The sequence below is a fragment of the Acomys russatus genome, chromosome 6 (genome assembly GCF_903995435.1).
Source record: "Acomys russatus chromosome 6, mAcoRus1.1, whole genome shotgun sequence".
NCBI classification, from domain to species: Eukaryota; Metazoa; Chordata; class Mammalia; order Rodentia; family Muridae; genus Acomys; species Acomys russatus.
In genome coordinates, this window is record NC_067142.1 from 25459522 (window position 1) to 25480426 (window position 20905).

At 43.3% G+C, this 20905-nt stretch overlaps 1 protein-coding gene across 8 annotated transcripts in view; it reads right to left on the reverse strand.

Annotated features, from left to right (window-relative positions):
- The window catches only part of Nckap5 (NCK associated protein 5), a 958567-nt gene that overhangs the window by 86954 nt on the left and 850708 nt on the right, over positions 1 to 20905 (reverse strand). For all 8 annotated transcript variants that reach the window (XM_051147290.1, XM_051147282.1, XM_051147283.1 and 5 more), the window contains one exon: positions 16434 to 16512. In XM_051147290.1, the coding sequence (XP_051003247.1) occupies positions 16434 to 16512 (79 nt within the window). The remainder of the gene's footprint in view (positions 1 to 16433; positions 16513 to 20905) is intronic.

The following is a 20905-nucleotide window of genomic DNA, read 5'->3' on the forward strand; positions in this document are numbered from 1 at the left end:
CCTTGGGTGTCATTTTTAGGCACCATTCACCTTGTCTTTTTTATTAGACTACGTCTCCTATTGATCTGAAATTGCAGGAGAGCTGGGCTGGCTGACAGCGAGGCCCTGAGACTCCACTCACCTCCGCCTCCCACACTGGGATTTCAAGTCCACACTCCCCTGTCTAGCTTTTTAGATGGCTCTAGGGATCCAACTCAGATGCTTGTGTGGCAAACACTTTGCCAATAAAACTATTCCCCTAGCTATGATTTAGGAATGAAAGAACGTTCCAACTGTTTTCTGAATGTTTCCGAGATAAAAGCTTCAGATCTTGTAGACAAATCTGGAGACTAACTCTAGATCTGTTTCGTGAAGAAACAAACGAGGCTCATGAAGGAGGAAGCTAGTCTTCCAGGGCCGTAACACCCGCAAGCAAATAGAGCAGTGACTCAGGGACATGAGATCATGGCTCTCACCGCACTCTCATTTTGTCACTCCTGTTTGACTTTCTACATGCAGAAATGACAGGTGTCCTGAGAGCTGGGTAAGAGGCAGGCAGATGAGAAAAGACTAGAGGTGAGCGTTTCCGTTGATAGGATTTGTCTTAGTTTCTTTTCTTGTTGCTACAGACTTTGGCCGGAGTGCCCACTGAGTTGTGGCTGACTTCTAGAGACATTTGAGTCCACATAGCTGAGTACCTAAATCTTGGCATTTGGTAGCCAATTAGGTATTGAAGGCCGCCTGCCTACTCTCCTGGGAACCCACTGCTTGAGCATGTCACAAGTAGCCACATCACTCTGGCTTCTTTGACAGAAGCAACCCTCTATTCACAGTGGTAGGAGGTGGTGGTGACTCCTCAGGAGGAAGAACACTAAGACCTGTGTGCTCTATGCTCCAGACTAACGTAAGAGCCATGGCCAGTAACATGTATGGGACTTGTGTTATCACACAGGGCTCTGTCTGCCACTATTATTATTTTAAAAGTCTGTGTGTTTATGCATTCATAGGTGTGTGTGTGGACAATTTTTGGATGTTATGTCTCTGACTTTTCATCTCTCTCTCTCTATCTCTCTCTCTCTCCCTCCAGTGTCTCTTCACCAAGGAGTACAGGCTGATAGGCTGACTGGTCTTCGCTTCAGCAGTGCTAGGGTTACAAGTGCATGCCCTTTCATAATTATTGTTTTTAGATGGGTTCTGTGGATTGTAGGACAAGCATTTTACCAACCAAACCATGTCTCCAGATGTTAGAATTCTTCATGACTTTTAACATTTTATCTTATTTATCAATATGTGTGTTTATATATATATCCTGTATGGTATGTATTTGGGCTCACAGGTATGTACATGCCATGACACACACATGGAGATCAAAAGACAACTTTGTGGAGTCAGTTTTCTTCTACGGTAGGATCCAGGGATTGAATTCCAGTTGTCAGGTTTCTGCAGCAAGCATGTTTACCCTCTGAGCCATCTCACTGGCCCTCCAACAACTGTTGAACAAGGGAACATGAGTTCTGTTTTGTATCGAGTTGTGCAAATTATATAGCTCATTCTGGGGATAGCTGGTGTGACAGCGTGCCTCTTACTGGCTGGCTTCCCTTCCCTGATGGATGTCCCTTACTGCTCTTTCCTGCACTTCTTGATAATTTACTTGACCTTGAATTCTTGTCACAGAGTCTACTGGGAAACTAAAGTAGACTGCTGCAAAACTCATTATAATCCTGGAAAACACTGTGAAGAATTAAGCAAAGCCAGTCTGCTGGGGCTGCAGAGATGGCTCAGTATACACATAATTAAAAATAAAATAAAAATTTAAAAGGAAAGCCATGCTGGCCTGGAGAGATGGTTCAGTAGTTGAGAGTATATACTGCTTTTGCGGAGGACCCAAGTTCAGTCCCCAACACCTACGCTCGATGGCTCACCACACTGTCACGTCAGCTCCAGGAGATACGACACCCCCTCTGCCTTCCAGAGGAGACCCTTACATAGATGCATACAAAAATACAAATATAAGTATTTTAAAAACAATTCATATGGCTAATTTATTAAGGTGATAAATAATAATGCATATAGTTTATCTATCACCAAAAATAAAACTAAAAATGGCATAGTTTGTTATATCATCTCTCAAGACCACATCTAACTATAATAGCTCTCTCTCTCTCTCTCTCTCTCTCTCTCTGTGTGTGTGTGTGTGTGTGTATGTGTGTGTGTGTGTGTGTGTGTGTGTTCATGTGTGTGTTCATGTGTGTGTAGGTGCACTTGTACTTCTAGGAGGTCAGAGGATAGGCTTGGGTCACTGCTTAGGCTCCATTAGTCATGTTTTTTTTTTTTTTTTTTTGAGACAGGGTTTCTTCCTGGCCTGGAACTCCTTAAGTAGGCTAATACACACTGTATCCACCTCCCCAGCACTGGGATTCAAAGCCCTTGTTACCGTGTCTGTCTTTTTTATGTGGGGGTCCAGGGGCACTCCTCTCTTGTGTGGCTGGCACTTTTTAGTCTGAGCATCTCCCCAGCCCCAAAGGGGTTCTATTAGGAAGCAATACCCAAATCAGCTCCCCATCTCTCTCGCATCACATGCTCAGTGCTCAAGTGAATCCAACATGCAAATATCTCCCTGACTAAGCAGGGCAGTAAACAGTGGCAGAGATGACATTTAAACAATGGCTCCACATGCTGTGTGCTGAAATTATTTGTCTTTTCCAGGATGTTAGGAAGAATAAGTTCACGTTATTGAGTAACTACAAAGCAAAGTAAGTTCTTGATCATTTACGATGATAGGCTTCTTTACAGGGATAATGCCTTTGTGGTAATGCTTTAGGGGGGAAAAACAACCTCTAAGTACCAAGCCATCCATGGAAACTGACCTTTCCTTGTGGTCCAATATCGAGGCAAGATATAGAGTGATTCAATCACTCACTAAATTTAAGGGGCGGGGGGGGGGGAGATGTAAATAAGGATCTTGGTTCAGAATCAGATCAGAGAATCTCATCAAACCCAGACTCCATTTTTACATCCCTGGAGGGCTCAGCACAATTGCCCAGGATGAGTCAAGGCCTAATAAATATTTAGTAACTGAACTGAAATTGGCTTATGGCTAAGGCTTGCGGTGTGAGCACCAGAAAATGAAGGTGACTCATTCCCACCTGTGGGAACGGTAGAGCACTCCCCACTACTGTCTTTTGTGAGCTGGAAGTTGACAAAGGTGTGAAGCAGCATGGCATGGGACAGCGTGGGAGGGATAAAGGGGAAGATCGGTGTGGCTCTGGGTAATATGTGGTGTGTGCCGGGTGGCTGGCATTCAGGTGTCCTAGTCATTTCCTCCATCCATTCAGGAAGTGTGGTACTTTAGGACAGAAAGAAGACTCAAGCCATCTTCTCGACATGTCAGGGTTACGGCTGGAAATTTCCATAGCAAACCCTTTCCACTCTGATGCTGTGACCATCTTACTGTGAAATATGAGCAAGACAATTAGACCTCTTCATGGACTGCCTTCATCAAGCAGAAATATGGACTCTGCAGCTACCTAGGCATTAAATCACCCTTAGCAACAGTAAGTCCAACAACAAAGACTTACGGTTGGGTTCCTGTCTGCACCAAGAATGCTGTTGGCAGTACTTATACAATCACTACGTTCTCCATTTGGGAGATGAGGTGGGTAGAGGTTCTGGAAGATGTGGGGATATACTCAAAGCCATAGCATGAGGTAGATGGGAAAGGAGAAGCTGGAACCGAGGTCTCCTAATGGTAGCAACACAACTGTGAGACCTAGAACCAGTGGATGTGCTTTTCCAAAGTGCAAGACCCTTAACAAGTGAGCATGGCCATCACGACTGTTCAAAGTCTAAACTGCCCCAAAACAGCGGCCCAAACTTTGCAATCTTTAAAAAATATCCTGTGATCTTGCAACTACACTGCCATCCTCCTGCAGATTCATGGGAAACAGGAACTAAAATTGGCTACTAATGGATGTTTTGAAGCTTAGATGGTAATGCCAGTTCCTTAGAAAGACTCAGTATGTTTGGCCAGACAAACAATAGAGGTTTTCTGGAACAGTCTTCCTCTTTGTGGCTGATAAGTCTGATACAGAGAACAAGATGTTTTATATCATGCCATAAAATCCATATTTCCAGAGTCTCTGACCATCAACACTGTAGTACATTGTTTCCTCTTTCCCACATTGTTTCCTTATCTTTGCTAGATCAGGAAGTAGCAGCTCTACCTGCACGCACAGGCTCACCGTGGCAATATTCACAACCACCGCAATATGTGTGATGGTTAGCACTGATTGTCAAGTTGGTGAGACAGAGAATCACCATGGAAACAAAGCCCCAGGCCTGTCTGTGAGGGAGCTTCTAGATTGGGTTAACTAGTCTGAATGTGTGTGCTGCCATTTCAAGATTGAGATCCAGGACTGCATACAAAGGAGAAGCAAGCTGTGTACCCACATTAATCTTTCTCTCTGCTTCCTGACTGTGGTTGTCATGTGACTAGCACCTCACACTCCTGAGGCCATGACTCCCCACCACAATGGACTGCACCCTCAAACTATGAGACACAATAAGTCATTCCTTCCTCAAGATGATTTTTTAGTATTATGTCTCAGTAACATGTAAAGTAACTAACATAATATTAAATTAATCTATATGTCTGAAGTGAACAGATAACCACATGACATCTGTACACACACACACACACACACACACACACACACACACACACACACACAATTTGTTCAGTAATAAAGAAGAGTGAAACTACATCATATGCAAGAAAATATAATAGAACCTATCATGTTAAATAAAATAAACCAGACTTAGACATATGGAATCTAAATTTAAATATATATGAAAGCTTAAGGGAGATTATTTGGAAAGAGGAAAGAGACAAGTGGGAAAGGAAGAAAGTACAAAAGTAATGAGAGAAGAGAACATCATCAAAGTATAAAAAAGTCATCAATCAAACCTACTGACTCACTCAACAAATATATGTTGCATTGGTTCAATAAGAAATGCCCCATAGGTGTATGTGTTTAACATAAGGTCCCCAGCCAGTGGCATGAGACGTTGAGAGGGGCTGGAGCATTGCTGGTGGAAGTGTGACTTGGATTTAGACCTTGTTAGTGATAGCCCAATCAACCTGTGGCTTGACCTCTGCTTCTCGGTTGGTATCATGTTATGAGCAACTCTGGACACTGTCCAGCTGGAGCACTAAGAAGGCATAATGGACTGTGTCCCCTTAAACTGTGAGCCAAAACAAACCCTCTTGCCTTCTGTTTATCCTTTCAAGTATTTTGTCACAGTGCTAAGTAACTAATACATCTGCTAATTTAAGAAGGCAAAAATATGAATAAATATAGCACAGTGTGTGAGAGGCACTGAGAAGTTTTACATTTTTGTGTATATGGGGTGTGTGCTTCCTTCCTTGCACTTGTGCTTAGTGGACTCAGCTGTGTGGGTGCACATGGAGGTCAGAGGTTGACTTCAGGTGTCTTTATTACTCTCCATTTTTTGAGACACCAACTTTTAATGAACCAAAATTTCACTAGTTTGGCTAGACTGGCTTGCCAGTAAGTACCTGGGATCCAACTTTTTTGGCACACCCACCAATAACCTAGCACTGGAGCCACAGACAACACACCTGGAGGCACAGATACCACACCTGGCACACCTGCCAATAACCTTGCTCTGAAGCTACAGACACCACACTAGGCACATCTGCCAATAACCTATCACTGGAGCTACAGACCCCTACCTGGATCATAACCCTGAATGATTTATGCATATCTGAACTCAGGCCCTTGAGTTTACAAGACATGCACTTTATTTACTGAACCATTTTTTGGCCATGAGAAGTTTTATTATTATTATTATTGTTTTTAAATTGTGTGTGTGTGTGTGTGTGTGTGTGTGTGTGTGTGTGTGTGTACACACAAGTACAAGTGCCAACAGGGTCTAGAAGAGTGAGTGGGTCCTCCAAAAGCTAGAGTGGTTGTAAACCACCTGATAAATATGTTGGGAACTGAACTCGGATTCTCTGGAGAACAGGATATACTCTTAACCACAGAACTATTCATCTCTCCAGCCCCAGGAAGTAGTTTTTGTTTATTTGTGTTTTATTTTATTTTAGTTTTTTAAAAAATAAAAACAAGTATCACATAGGAAAGGGTCTGGCCTTATTGCCTGCTTTAAATCTGAATTATCTGCACCTGCCTTTGACATGGGGGGACATTTTGAGGAGTAGGTTAACAGCCAGGGAAATGACATATTTGGAAATACAATGAGTTCATTTGGAAGTGGAGTGGCTAAGGCCGACTCCAGATAAGTTCTTGCACAGGCTGAGTTCCTTCCCAGTGAGCTCTCAAGGAGGGGCCTCGATACTAAGTTTCAGATGGGCAGAGAGTCATCCAAAAGCATAATTCGCCTCCATCTGGGAGTTGACACAATCGAGTTACAGGCAGAGACTGTTTATCAAGGTGGCATGAAAGTCTCTCTTCAAATTCCACCTGCTTTTATAATCAAACAATAACATCTCCAGAGCATGGGATTTTAGCTCTGTGAGGAACATATTGGAAATTGATTCAGTGCTTCTGGCTTGGCTGGGACAATGCTTCATAACCTGTTGGCCTCTCAGCTCATCCTGCCCCTCCCCCTTCTTGAAAAGCTTTTAGCTGCACCAGGGTGGCAGAGCAAAGATAAAGCAAGCATCCTTTTATCTGATCCCGTGCAAAGTGAGTGGAGCCGACACTGCGCCAGCGATAAGATGATGGCTAAACCATGATTCTCCCATTCTACCTCGGGGCTGATGAAAGAAATTAAGACTGACATTGATAAGTTACTTTCTTGGGCATTATCCATTTTCAAAGCATGAGGATTGTTGTTTAGAAGCGCTAAGGTCTGGGTTCATGTCTATGAATTATTTAAAAAAGTATCCAGTGGATTATTAATAACAATAAAAATGAGGGCATAAAGTTGGTGAGACATGGGGTGGGAGCACGAGGGAGAGCCGGGTGGAGATGATGGTGGGTGGATCAAGATACACAGTATAAAGGTATAGGTATGGAAATGTAAAGGATAAAAACATGTTCAAAGAATTTAAGAACATTTAATATCACCTCGGCGAAAAGAAGGGCCATTGTAGTTTGTGTGGCAATGTCTAAATAACTACTAAGAGACTTGATAACCTATGAGCATATACAGGGGGAGGTAATCCCCCTCAGGAACAGTCATAGGGGAGGGGAATAATGGGAAAATGGGAGGGGGGAAGAATGGGAGGATACAAGGGATGGGATAAACTGAGATGTAACAAGAATAAATTAATAAAAAGAAGAAGAAGAAGAAGAAGAAGAAGAAGAAGAAGAAGAAGAAGAAGAAGAAGAAGAAGAAGAAGAAGAAGAAGAAAATTGCCAAGAAATCAAAGATCAAGTCCTTTGTGAAAGTTTCTAACTACAATCACCCCATGCTCACAAGGCACTCTGTGGATCTCCCCTTGGACAAGACTGTTGTCATCAAAGATGTCTTTAGAGGCCCAGCTCTGAAAGGCCAGGCCAGGCGGGAGGCCAAGGTCAAGTATTGGGAACGATACAAGACAGGGAGGAACAAATGTCTTTTCCAGATGCTTCACTTTTAGATAAAGTTTTGTTTTCATTATTTAATATTTTTTAAAGGAGGGGAGTTCACAGAGATGGGAGGGACATAGAAGAAGGTGGGGGTGAAAGTTGCCAGAAAATATTATGTACAGGTATGGAGGAGGAAATTAATAAAAATTACTATTTTAATTTAAATAAATAAATACTAATGGGAAATAAATAACGCACGTGTGTGGTCATGGCAACACCCGGAAGTATTATGCTGCGATTTAAGACACAAGGTAGCTGAGGATGTAGCTCAGTGGATACAGTACTTGCTTGCTATCATAAAGCCCTGGTTGGATTCCACCCACAGCACCACATATATGACACATATAGACTGGGTAGTCGAGTGCACGCCTGTAATTCCAGAACTCAATAGGCAGGGGCAAGAAAGCCCAAGACTTCAAGGTTCTCCCCAGTTATGCAAAGAGTTTGAGGCCAGCCAGACTTGATCTCCAAAAAGTAGGAAACAACAAACAACAAACACAAATGAACAAGGTAAATCTACATGGAATCCTGTGGAGAAGTGTCCAGAAGGAGCTGATTTTTAAGTGCTGCGCTGTAGAATATTTTAGAAGGTTCTTAGATCAGCTCTGCATTACAACAGATTTATCTAAAACTCTCAATTTCCCTTTGATGCACGTCTATCATTCAAGCCAAGAGCATGCCTTTTCCCGACTCATTTCTCAGTCACATGTCATTAGTAACGCAAGTTTTACGTTTGCCTTTTGCCAAAGTTCTCACCTGACTGGTTCTAGCATTTGCCTCTTGTCTCCAGATAAGGCATTTCTCAAACACTGAAGACCTAACAAATATATTGCTAGGAATCCTGGTGTCCTCTGGCATGAAATCGTTTTACTTTATGCAATGTGTATGGGTGGGCAGGCACAGGCCTGTGCATGGCTGCCTGAGTGGGTGTTGTTATGTGTACATGTGTGCAGGTACATAAGTGCCCGAGGCCTTTACACACAGGTTCACCCATGCACATATGATCACATACAGTCACACACATGCGCGCGCGCGTGCACACACACACACACACACACACACAGAGAAACATTCTGCCACACAATACACACATGCATGAAATTTTTACTCTTTTGAGGCCCCTGAATATTCGGGCTTCTCAGCTGTTTCCTGCATTCCTCCTTAAGGAAACAGAGTCTTGGAGTTAACAGAAAATGTGATGGGCAAACCCCAGATGCTAAGAAGCACTATGGACACTACGGTTAAGTATATTCCATCTGGGCTTTGATACTGTTCACCAGGTGCCACTGTCCTGCTTATCATTCTCAATTTAACTGAAGCCTGTGAGACCTCACTTTCATCTTACAGCCAAGGAAACAAGCACAGTTAAAATCACGTTGGCACCAAGCCAAGCCTTTTTCTCCTCTGCTGTGTGAGGACGCTGCTGCACCGGCTCTCCCTCGTCTGTTACCTCCACAGTAACAGCTGTCCATCCTATGCCTTCTTTATCCCTTCGGCTCCCACTGAGTTGTACACTGGGCTGCAGACTAGGTCAGGTGCTGTGTGGATGGATGAGATGCGTATGAGGGTCAGTCTATGCCCTAGAGATATAAAATGGGCCATGTCCAAGCTGTTTCAAGTTTACTGTATTTGGCTCAACATAGCTTTGTTTCCCTGCTATGCAGAAATAAGTTTATGCAAACACACACACACACACACACACACACACACCCTTTTCTGTTCCTTTAAGTAAGGTGGATTTGATAGTTTTCTTTCTCCCTCACCTCATCATTTTATTAAACAAGCATTTTGAGTGCCTCAGCCCTATAGCTCCCAAGAACTGCTCTAGAACTAGAGGTAAAAGTTTACCTGAGTGTAATGAAATATCTGATAGGAAAGAGTCCTGCTTAGTTTGTTTCTGTAGTGGCAGAACTTATCTTTCCGTATTAGCTAACGTCTAGGTAACAGGAACAAGAGGACAACAGCCTGGGAAAGCGGAAGTGCACAGGCTTAAGGAGGTAAGGCATCCATTCAAAGCGACTTCACCTCCTAGCCTGATAGTTAGCCCAGGCTGGGCAAAGGGGAAGAAAAGGTGACATATGGGCCTAGAAGAATCCCTTGGGGGCAATACTAGCTCTCGGTATACTACAGAGAATGCTCTGCACAGGACATTTACGCCACGCCTCTAAAGCTCAGGGAACGTGACGGATGGAGGAGGGAATGGAAAGAACATGAGTGCTGGAAAATAGGGAAAAAGCCTGTGAAATGTTGTCTTCTGGGCATGACACAGCCATCACTGACAGAATCGCTCAGCTGCTGCAGCTGCCTGCACTGGGCCTGTACCGGTCTGTCATGGATCCGGGGCACGGGAGGCAGGGGGGCACGCTTGTGGAGCTTTTCTCCTCCCCGCTGCAGTATTGGATATGAATGGGTACTAGGAATGGGCAGCCATTGTCTTCACTCCTATACCCAATGCAAAGCCCATCAGCCAGAGCAGCTACTCCCAAACCTCTGGTTACACAGAAGGCCTTGGTCAGAAAACAAAACAAAAGGACACGAAGGGAGAAGGGGCTTGACAAAGTGTGAAGGAGATGAGAGAGAGGAGAGAGGGTGAGAGTAGCCGGAGTCCCTTATGTCTTCTATACATGTATAACATTGTCAAATAGCAAATTCAAGGAAATATTAGAAGTGCAAGCTCCAAGGCAATTCACTGTAGACGTCCAAGGGAAGCTGGACGGCTGAGAGGGACCATGTCCTCCATCTATCCATGCTCTGGAACTGAAAAGCCTCTACAGAAGAGAGCGGATGCACACTTATGCGGTTGGTGAGACTAGACAAGTTCACACAACCTTCAACCACTGCGATGTTTCATCATCTCTGGGCTACTAGACAGCTGTTATTTCTGTGTCTTATATTTTTGTGGGTGCAACTAGATTCTATATGACTTCCTTTTCAAAATCTCCAAGATAACTTTGATTATGTTTGGGGTTTTGTTTTGTTTTTAAATTTTCTTTTCTTTTCTTTTTTTTTTCTTAACCAATATATTTTATTTATTTTTTTAATTTTTTATTATTAATTTATTCTTGTTACATCTCAATGGTTATCCCATCCCTTGTGTCCTCCCATTCTTCCCTCCCTCCCCTTTTCCCCTTATTCCCCTCCCCTATGACTGTTCCTGAGGGGGATTACCTCCCCCTGTATATGCTCATAGGGTATCATGTCTCTTCTTGGTAACCTGCTGTCCTTCCTCTGAGTGTCACCAGGTCTCCCCCTCCAGGGGACATGGTCAAATGTGAGGCACCAGAGTACGTGAGAAAGTCATATCCCACTCTCCACTCAAGTGTGGAGAATATTCTGACCATTGGCTAGATCTGGGTAGGGGTTTAAAGTTTACTGCCTGTATTGTCCTTGTCTGGTGCCTTAGTTTGAGCGGGACCCTTGGGCCCAAATCTGCCTATCATAATGTTCTACTTGTAGGTTTCTAGGACCCTCTGGATCCTTCTACTTTGCCATTCTCCCATGCTTCTCTCATCTAGAGTCCCAGTAGGATGTAAGAATTTCTGGGTCCTGTGTCTTTACTTGGGGAATTTTCAAGTATTTTTAAATCTATCTATTTATCTGTCTATCTATCTATCATCTATCTATCTTTCTATTTGCATGTATGTGTGTATATACAGGTTACAGGTGTGCACACCCCATGAGGAATTTTTAAACACTTTTATTATACCTAGTTATTACATGTATATATACATATGTATATGTATGCAATATATATATATGCATGTATGTGTGTATGTACTGGTGTGTCACTTCCCATGTGTGGAAGTCAAAGGACAGCTTGTAAGACTCTGATTTCTCCTTCCATTGTGAGACCCAGGTATTGAATTTGCATCAAGAAGTTGGGCGTCAAGTGCCATCCAGTAAGCTACATTGAACTGTGGGATTATTTTTAACTTTCATCACTTCCCGGTATTTTCTTTGTGTGGTTGTGTACCTGTGTGTGTTCATGTTGGGGGTGCATGTGTGAGTGCACAGCTAATGTGTGGATATATATGTCTTATTTCCCAGGTGATACCCACCTTGTTTTTTAAGGAAGGACTGGAAGTCACCAAGGAGGTTAGGCTGGCTGTTCAGTGAGCCCAGACATCTACATGCTCCCCCAGTTTCCTTGTGCAGAGATTAGAAGCATGCACTACCACACCCAGGTTATTATTTTTTTAACATTGGTCCCAGGGATTACACCCAGGTCCTCATGCTTGCAAAGCAAGAACTTTGTCAATTGAACTATCCGTCCCCACTAGCTGAGAATTTCAACATAAGACAATAGTATTTCAAATTTTTGGAAAGTGCTTAACATTAGAAGACAATTAGGATAATGTATAGGATAAGTCTGTCAAAGTTAACAAAGTAGAAAAGAAAATTATTTGTGCTAGAGCTTCTATTAAGTTGGCTAGCCATTGCTGCTCATTAATATAAAATTTGACATTTATTTGGATTATTTTAAAGAAAACAACTTAGTGCCATTATTTTACTTAATTCTCAAAGTTTCACGTAAATATTTTAGTTTTATTTATGCCTACATATACATGTCTATGTGAGTATATGCTCATGGAAGAACAGTACTCAAAAAAGCAAGAAGGAGACGTAAGATCCCCTGCAGCTGGAATTACAGGGGGATCTAAAGTTGTCTGATGTGGGTGCTGGGAATTGAACTCAGGTCCTCTGTGAGAAAAGCATGTGCTCTTACTCACCAGGCTATTGTTCAGCCATTTAATTTATAAATCTTGCATTTCAATTTAGATCTAGTTTAGTTAACAATATTTTGTTCTCTCATCAACTCATGGCACTTGGCCTAAACCAACACAATCCCTCAGAGGCACAGAAAGACAAACTCTCAGGCCATAGCTTCCTTGGTTGTTCTTCTCCCTTGGAAAGGTGCTTACTGGTATTTGAAGACACACACACACACACACACACACACACACACACACACACACACACACATTTGTTCAGGTATTGTTACTAAAATATTATATAAAACATTGCAGAATATATGATAATACCATGCTCAGGATCATCAGGGTGGGTAATATATATATTTTCAGCCCCTTGGTGGGGCTGCCTTGCCAGGCCACTGTGGAAGAGGATGTGCTCAGTTCTGATGCAACTTGAAGGGATAGGGTGGGTTAGTGGGTGGGCTTTCCTGAGGAGAGGTGGGGGAAGAGGAAGGTGGGGTGGGACCAGGAGCAAAAAAGGATGGGGACTATGATTGTGATGCAGAGTGAACAACAAAATAAAGCTAAAAGTTAAAAAAAAAAAAAAAAAGCATGGCTCAGTTGGCCTCCATCAGAGTGTTCGAAGGTAGCGCCATTCCGCAGAATGCTGAGAAAGGGAATATTTGTGTAGAGTATGACGTCATGGAATAGTGGAAGGCTGACTAGTAAGACTGAGGGACTGAATTGTATGTTATGGTAATTATAGTTGAAGATGCCACATGTAACAAAAGGCCAACATACAAAATGATGGGCATCTAAAAGGAATTGTTAGTCTGTTAAAAATACTTACACTACTGTTGTACTCCAGCAGGCAGGCAGTCTCTACTGTTATATGTGTGCATACATATATGTGTATTCATGTGTGTGTTTGTGTTGTTAGTGCTGTTTCTTTCTCCTTTTTCCCCTTTGTTGTTGTTGTTTTGTTGTTGTTTACTATGTCACAAAGAAGAACCCTGAGTACGGCAGCATGCTTGGTTTATGTGGTGCTAGGGACGGAATACCATGCTTTCTGTCTACCAAGCAAGCTCTCTTTCCAACTGAACTGCACTCCCAGCCCTTATTGACTTAATTTAAATTTTGTAGTGATGGGATTGAAACCTAGAGCCTTGAGCACATTTGGCATGTGATCTTTCACAGGATTGCATCTTTGGCTGTTATGATTATTTTATGATTATTTTTTTTACAGGCCCCAAAACTTCATTATGGGAAAAAAGGAAACTCAGCCAGGCTTTACAGACTATCATATTTGAAGGCTGTTAAACAATATTTAACTTGCACATTAGCTAACTATGCTGAACTGGTACCAATTAAATCCCTTCACACTGACAACCATAATAAAAGGATGTCTTGGAATAATAATCTGATTCAGAATACACTCATTCAGCTGTTTGTGAGGACTTTTGTATTCCTAATTACAAATGAAAAGAATAATAATTGTGTGCCAGTCTCATTAAGCTGAATGGGTACAACAACACTCTGAGACACACAATAAATTATAGTTTGCTGAAGACGGTTGGGGATGCTAGAAAAATAGGGCATTCAGAGCTTGGGGCAGGGGGCTGAGAGCTGGTCACTGAGGGCATCCTGGTGAAAGCAAATGACACAAAGGCTATTGGCTACTGGCCACCCTCAAGGGAGTCCTGTCCTAGGACTTAATAGGCAGTTGCAATGCTTAGTGTTAATTGTCAACCTAACAGAATGTAGACTCATCTGGGAGTCCCAGCTTCTGAGCATGCTCATGGAGGATTATCTGATTATGGTAACTGATACAGGAAGACCCAACTTAGTAGTGGGGTGGGGCTATCCTTTTGTTGGGAGACCCTGGACTATAAACACTGGAGAAAGGAGCCGAGCTAGAGCTGAGCAATAGAGTACATACATTCACTGCTCTTGTACAGTTGATGGTGGATGCAATGTCACCAGCTGCCTCAAACTCCTGCTGCTGTGTCTTTCAACAGCACAATGACCTGTATCCGCAAGCCATGAGTAAGAATCAGCCTTTTGCCCTTCAGTTGCTTTTGTCAGGGTATTTTATCTCAGTGACAAGAAAAACGAGGACATCACTACCGTCTGCTACACTGGGAGCAATCATTTCCATCATCCCATGCCAAGGTCACACAGAGCACACACCCACTCACACATGGTCACAAGTCACCACACACACATTCACACATGGTCACAAATCAGCACACACAGATTTGCACATGGTCACAAATCAATACACACACGTTCAGAGCAACTGGTGTCTCCTGAAGGACAGCAAATGCTACAAGTGTCCAGAGTGGTCTGGAGACCTGAACATCAGTTGCTTCTTCAGTCTCCTCACAGAGATGAAAGTCACAGAAATGTCCTTCATCATGGTTTCCTTCCAAGTGCTGAAGTAGGGCAGTTGAATCCTGCTTCACTGGGCACATGTGTTCTTTTATATGTGGTATTATGTGCAACTTTAGGAAACACAAATGCACTGGTTTGGGGGTTGTAGAGCTTTCAGGGAATTGGGAGCAGGAAGCTGACTACTGTGTCCTTGTGGACTCATTTCCACCAGCAGAATTATGTTTTCTTAATAATTATAATTTTTCTTTATTAAAAAATAATTATCTAACAACTTGAAGTTATTTCTGGTCTACCTATATTTAGCCTTTCAACAGAAATGATGAAAAACAGAAAACCAAAAAAATCAAACTGCGGTGAAGGTTTTGGCAAACGAATTTACTTATTTTATTTGGATCTTGTAATGGTTAGTGTTAACTTTCAACTTGAGAAAATCTAGTGTCGTCTGGGAAGCCTGGGCTCCGGTTACACCTGTAAGGGAGTATATTGATTACTTTAATTCACGTGGAAAGATCCATCCTATTTGTGGGCTGGACGCTAGACTGCAAACATGGAGACGTGGGGCTGGGAAGCACTCAGGCGTCCATTAATCTACCAACTGCTTCCAGATGCTGCTCCTGGGACTCCCCCAACAATGAAGGACCGCAGCCCTGAACTGTTAGCTGTGTAAATAAACCCTTTCCCTCTCATGCTGCCTTTGTCAGACTATCACATCATAGCAGCAGGCTAGAAACTAAGACAGCTATATATGTGAAGCAGCCAATAAAAATGGTTCATGCCGGAAAGCCACCACCCTGTATTTTTTAGTCAATATATAACCACACTAATTGCTTCCTGAGGCCATTCTATGAAGGGATATTCTAAGAGTTGATGCTCTCCTTGGTTTCCAGTGTCACTTCCATTTATAAGACAGAAGCACAAACACTGATGCTCACATTGCTCTTCTTTGCTTTGCTCTCCTTTTGTGGTGCTGGCCGTGAAACCCTGTGCCTTGTCAGTGCTAAGCAGGGATGCCACTGATTACACTAGCTCCAAGCCCAGGCCCCAGTCTCCTTGTTTCATGTTAGTGTGTGTGATGGTTTATATTGTCAACTTGACATGATCAAGGGTCACCACAGAGACAAGCTTCTGAGTGTGCCTCGGAGGGGTTATCTAGATCAGGCTAGCCTCTGGCACGTGTCTGCGAGATTATCTAGGTGACCAAGGTGAGACGGCCCACGGTAAAAGGGGCAGCACCATCCCATGGCAAGTTCCCAGCCTGAATAAAAAAGGGGAGTTGTGAGCTGCACACCAGCGTCCGTCTCTCTCCACTTCCTGACTGTGGGTGTGATGTGACCAGCTGCCTCACGTTCCTGTTGCCATGACTTCTCACCACCAGGATGCACTGTTCTTGTCAGCTATTTTGTCCCAGCAACAGGAGCAGTCACTAATATAATATCTAACCTCCTTGAGGAAAAAGTACCACCCTGTAGACCAGCGGTTCTCAACCTTCCTAATGCTGTGGCCCTTTAATTCCGTTCCTCATTTTGTGGTGACCTCCAACCATAAAATTATTTCATTGCCACTTCATAACTGTAATTTTGCTACCATAATGAATCATAATACAAGGATCTGCTCTTTTCTGATGGCTTTTGGCAACCCACAGGTTGAGAACCACTGCCGCGGAGGGGCACATGACTGGAGGCCTACAGCAGTACACCGAGAGAATGCATCAAAGCGAGAGACGACCAAGCAGTACGTGGATCTTTACCTATCCCATGGCTTTGGAGTGCAGAGTCAGCAACTCTATCTTCTTCATCCTCTCGTCCGTCTTCCTCGACCTCTGTCCCCTGCAGAAAGAAGATACTAGAAGTTCTTATTCATTGTTCTACAACGATCTTCTGCAATCACCATAATAATGGCACGCTCTGTAATAAGTGTGCTGCTGTGACTGGATGTACATGCACACCTGTGTGACAATATGAACGTGTGTGTGTGCACTTCATTCTACTTTGCTTTTATCTTCTGCCTTCATTACAGATATTAATTAAGAGAGCCAATTTCCAGAATTGCAACCCCAGCTTTGAATGGTGGGATTTACCGGGTGCCCGGTTCTATGCACAACTTCAGGATTAACTGCTTTGGTTTTAAAACTTTATAATGGGGTCATTCACACCAGAGTCTTAGGAAACATTAAAGTCTAAGGTGCTGTAACTCCTCCTGAGTCACAGATGTTTGCCATACATTATTTTAATAAGAATAAGGGACAATACTCGGATCATATTTAGGGCTCATGACCCTTTTGTAGAATATAACTCTCTAGGAAGGTGTCTTTTCCCCACATTCTTTCCATAATGGAATGAGGAGTCTGTGGTGTGTACTCAGTAAGCGACACCAAGACACATTTCTAAGTGTCATATTAAAAACATCTCCCTGCCTGGGGATGTGGCTCAGTCAGTAGAGTGCTCACTTAGCATGCATGAAGCCCTAGCCCCACATACACCAGACATGATGGCACACGCATAGAATCCTAGCCCTCACAAGGTGGAGGTAGGACAATAGAAGTTCAAGGTTATCTTCAGTTATGTAATGAATTTGAACCTAGCTGGAGCTACAGGTGGTCCCATCTCAAAAAAACCTTTTTGGTTTTTTCCCCCTTTAAGCAGGAAAACTCAGATCCAGATGGCAAATCCTTAAAAGGAACGTGAGAGAGAGAGAGAGAGAGAGAGAGAGAGAGAGAGAGAGAGAAAAGAGAGAGAGAGAGAGAGAGAGAGAGAGAGAGAGAGAGAGAGAGAGAGAGAGGAGACCCATGAAGTCCTGGTATTCTATAGATGGGAGTTCTGCGGCTGGGCAGGATCCTTTAACTTGGCACATGTGCCTTAAGTGGTAACACTGCGAGGAAAATCAAAACACTGGCTTTCTAATCTAATAGTGGGACACTGTGGACATCAACACCACCAGTTATAAAATAGTTGGATCACCCAGTAAGGCACTTGCCACACAAGCATGCTGGCTTCAGTTTGATCGTTTAGCACTCATGTCAAAAAGCCACATGTGGTTGCATTGGTTTTTGATTCTTATAGTTTTACCACTGAAGAAGTGGAAATGGGGCTCACAGGCCAGCCACCTTAGGCCAGTGAAAGATCCTGCCTCAAAAATAATCCAGTGACCCTAAGGAGGGACAGCTAAGGTTGACCTCTAGCCTTTGTAGCATGCTCACACATGGATGCATGTGGCTCCTCATCCCCGCAATCACAAATAACAAAGACAGCCAACACCTACACTATTTGCACCAGGAGCTTTGCAATGTCGCAGCTAATCATATCACAGAGGCCTGATATGCTCGACCTGATGCAAGGGAATGGTGCTGCCACCAACAGTACTGTGTTTGGAAGGATGCACCCTGAGACAGCAGGGATGACTCATCATCGTCAAATGGAAGAGCTGAGATTTGAACCCCCAAAGCCTGACTATAGGCTGGTGGTCATTTACAGGGCTTTTCAGGTTTTTTATTCCATTACATTTGTTTGGACATGGTCTCGATATTAATACAGCTGAGATCCTCAGTGGAATGCCAGTCCCCACAAGAGCTTCTATAAAACGTATTGTAGCTGGTCACGTTGGCATCTGACAACAACAGCATGAACTGTGCAATGCTATTGGAGGATCTGCTCAGGGACTCTGGCTGAGTAAGATACAACCATGATTTTATACCAAGGGATATAGAAAATCGTCTGTCTGCTTACTGACCTCGGGGCTAGATTTAGCTTTCTACTTTTTACCTCCTAATTTTCAACACTTAATGGGATTAAAAACAATTATGACTGTGCTATACGTGGCTTCTAGACTAACCCAAGGCCCAGGCCCTCTGGACAGGCCCCAAGTCTCTTCATCTTTTCTAGGCTTATTGATCTCTGAAGGGCAGACGCCCAAGAGTTTGGGGTAGGGGTTATGGATTTGAAAGGTCTTCTTGGTGAAGCACAAGCTGAGCAAAGGGCAGTGTCAGAGAAGGACACATTCTCAGCATTACCTCTCTACCCAAACAGACTTCAATGTACAGTGAGGACATATTATTTAAAACTATTTGTATATGCAAATCAGGGGCATACTTTATTTTGGCATCAGATTCTCTTCCTAATTATATTTTCATAGGCTCCGGTTTAAATTAATTTTCACTCTGGATCATGCAGCAGGTGGGATGTAGGAACATTCCTGGGAGGTGAGAAGACTCTAGGTCAAGATGGGGAGCTTGCCAAAGATAGAGCCAGGTGGCTTTTGACTGTGGGTGCTATTTCTGGTTTAAAATGAGGGCTTCTTTTTTTGTGTTCATTTTGTATGTATGTACGTGTGTGTGTGTGTGTGTGTGTGTGTGTGTGTGTGTGTGCATGTACGCATGTGTGAGTGTGTGTGCAAGCATGTGTGTGTGTGTGTGTATACACACCTCTGCACACAGGTGTACTCATATGTAGAAGTGTGGTGCGTATGTGCAGGCCAGTGGGCAACCTCGGAAGTTCAGGTGCCCTTCCTCAGGTGCTCTCCACACTCTTCTTTTTGAGGCAGGGTCTCTCACTGGCCTGGAGCTCACTGATTGGGCTAGGGCAGCTGGCCAGCTATCTCTACCTTTCCACTGATGGGATTACAAGCGCATGCCCCTGTGTCTGGTATTTTATGTGGGTTCTGGGAATTGAACTCAGGTCTTTGAGTGAGTCACTGACTGAGGTATCTTTTGGGCCCTTACTGTTGCCATCTTCATCTTCTAAGGATGTATCTTTAACCTGTGCCCACTATGAGGTTCAATAGCTGGCTGCTTTAGATGTCAGCTTGCAGTATGCAACCATTAAATGTCACTGCCTCCATCACTGTGAACTGCAACTCTCGGAAGGGCAGGAGGAAATGAGTTTGCAAAAGTCATAAAAGGCAAAAGCGAGGCCACAACCCATCATCAACTGATCGACACATGTGATTTTACAATTAAACTCTGTCGGAACTCCTCATTTGGAATTCTGTACATCTTTCTTCTCCGAATGACTCTAACCCCAAGGGCTTCTGAGGTAAACAGAATTTAAAAAAAAAACATCAAATTCCACTCGAGGGCTAGCAAGAATGCCTCAGTAAGTAAAATCACTTGCCACAAAAGTGTGAGGAACTGAGCTCAAATCTCCAGAATCCACGTAACAACGAGACATGCAATGTGAGTGTCTATAATTCTAATATTCCTCTGGGGAGGTTGGGGAGGGGGAGAGAGGACAATGCCCAGAAGCTTGACACTCTGCCTCAAACAAGGCGGAAAGCAAGGGCTGACTCCCAAGTTTGTTCTATGTCTTCCACATGCACCATGGGATGGATGGACACACACATACACAGATGGAGGGGGAAGAAGGGAGAGGAGAGAGGGAGGGAGGAAGGGAGAGAGACAGAGAGACAGAGACAGAGACAGACAGAGAGACACAGAGACACACACACCACAAGAGAGGAGGAGAAGAGGAGAGAGAGAAGAGAGAGAGAGAGAGAGATGAAGGAGAGAGAGAGAGAGAGAGACAGAGAGAGAGAGAGAGAGAGAGAGAGAGAGACAGAGAGACAGAGAGACCCCAGAGAGCCCAGGATTCTGGAAGGGAAAACGAGTGAGCAGCTATCTTTGCAAGCCTCATGCCTTGAAAAACATAGCAAAAGGAAGGCAAATGTGCAAGCTGCTTATTTGCATCAAAACAGCATTTAGAATGGAATCATTCAATTAAGGATGCTGAAATTATTACATTTTGCAGGACTTAATAAGATGATAACCATTTGTGTAATTATGGTACTTTTTTCTGCTATTTCATCTCTTCTGTCCCATCTTAATAGGATGGTATTTGATGATTTTTTTTTATTAGCAGATATGGTTTTCCTCAGAAGAGGTGACACTTGGGGGAAGAGAATCCCATCATTTAAATTAACGCACGTGCATTAAAATGTCCATCCCTCTCCCATGCCTCATGAAGGTATGTGATCCCCTCAACTTTGTTAATGACTTTTACTTTTTTCTAGAGGTGGGAAATAAGAGCATGAAGCTTGCTCTTCAGAAAATGATCTCAACTCATGGAAAGAACAGCAAGCAGGGCACACCCAGGCTCGTATTCCTAGGAGAGGTCTTCCTCACTCTTCATTTAAACACATAAAATCATTTTAAGCACCAAGTAACATGGCCACTGCTCTAAATTACACAAAACAATTAGAGCTAAGTATCCCACAAATGATGGCTGATGT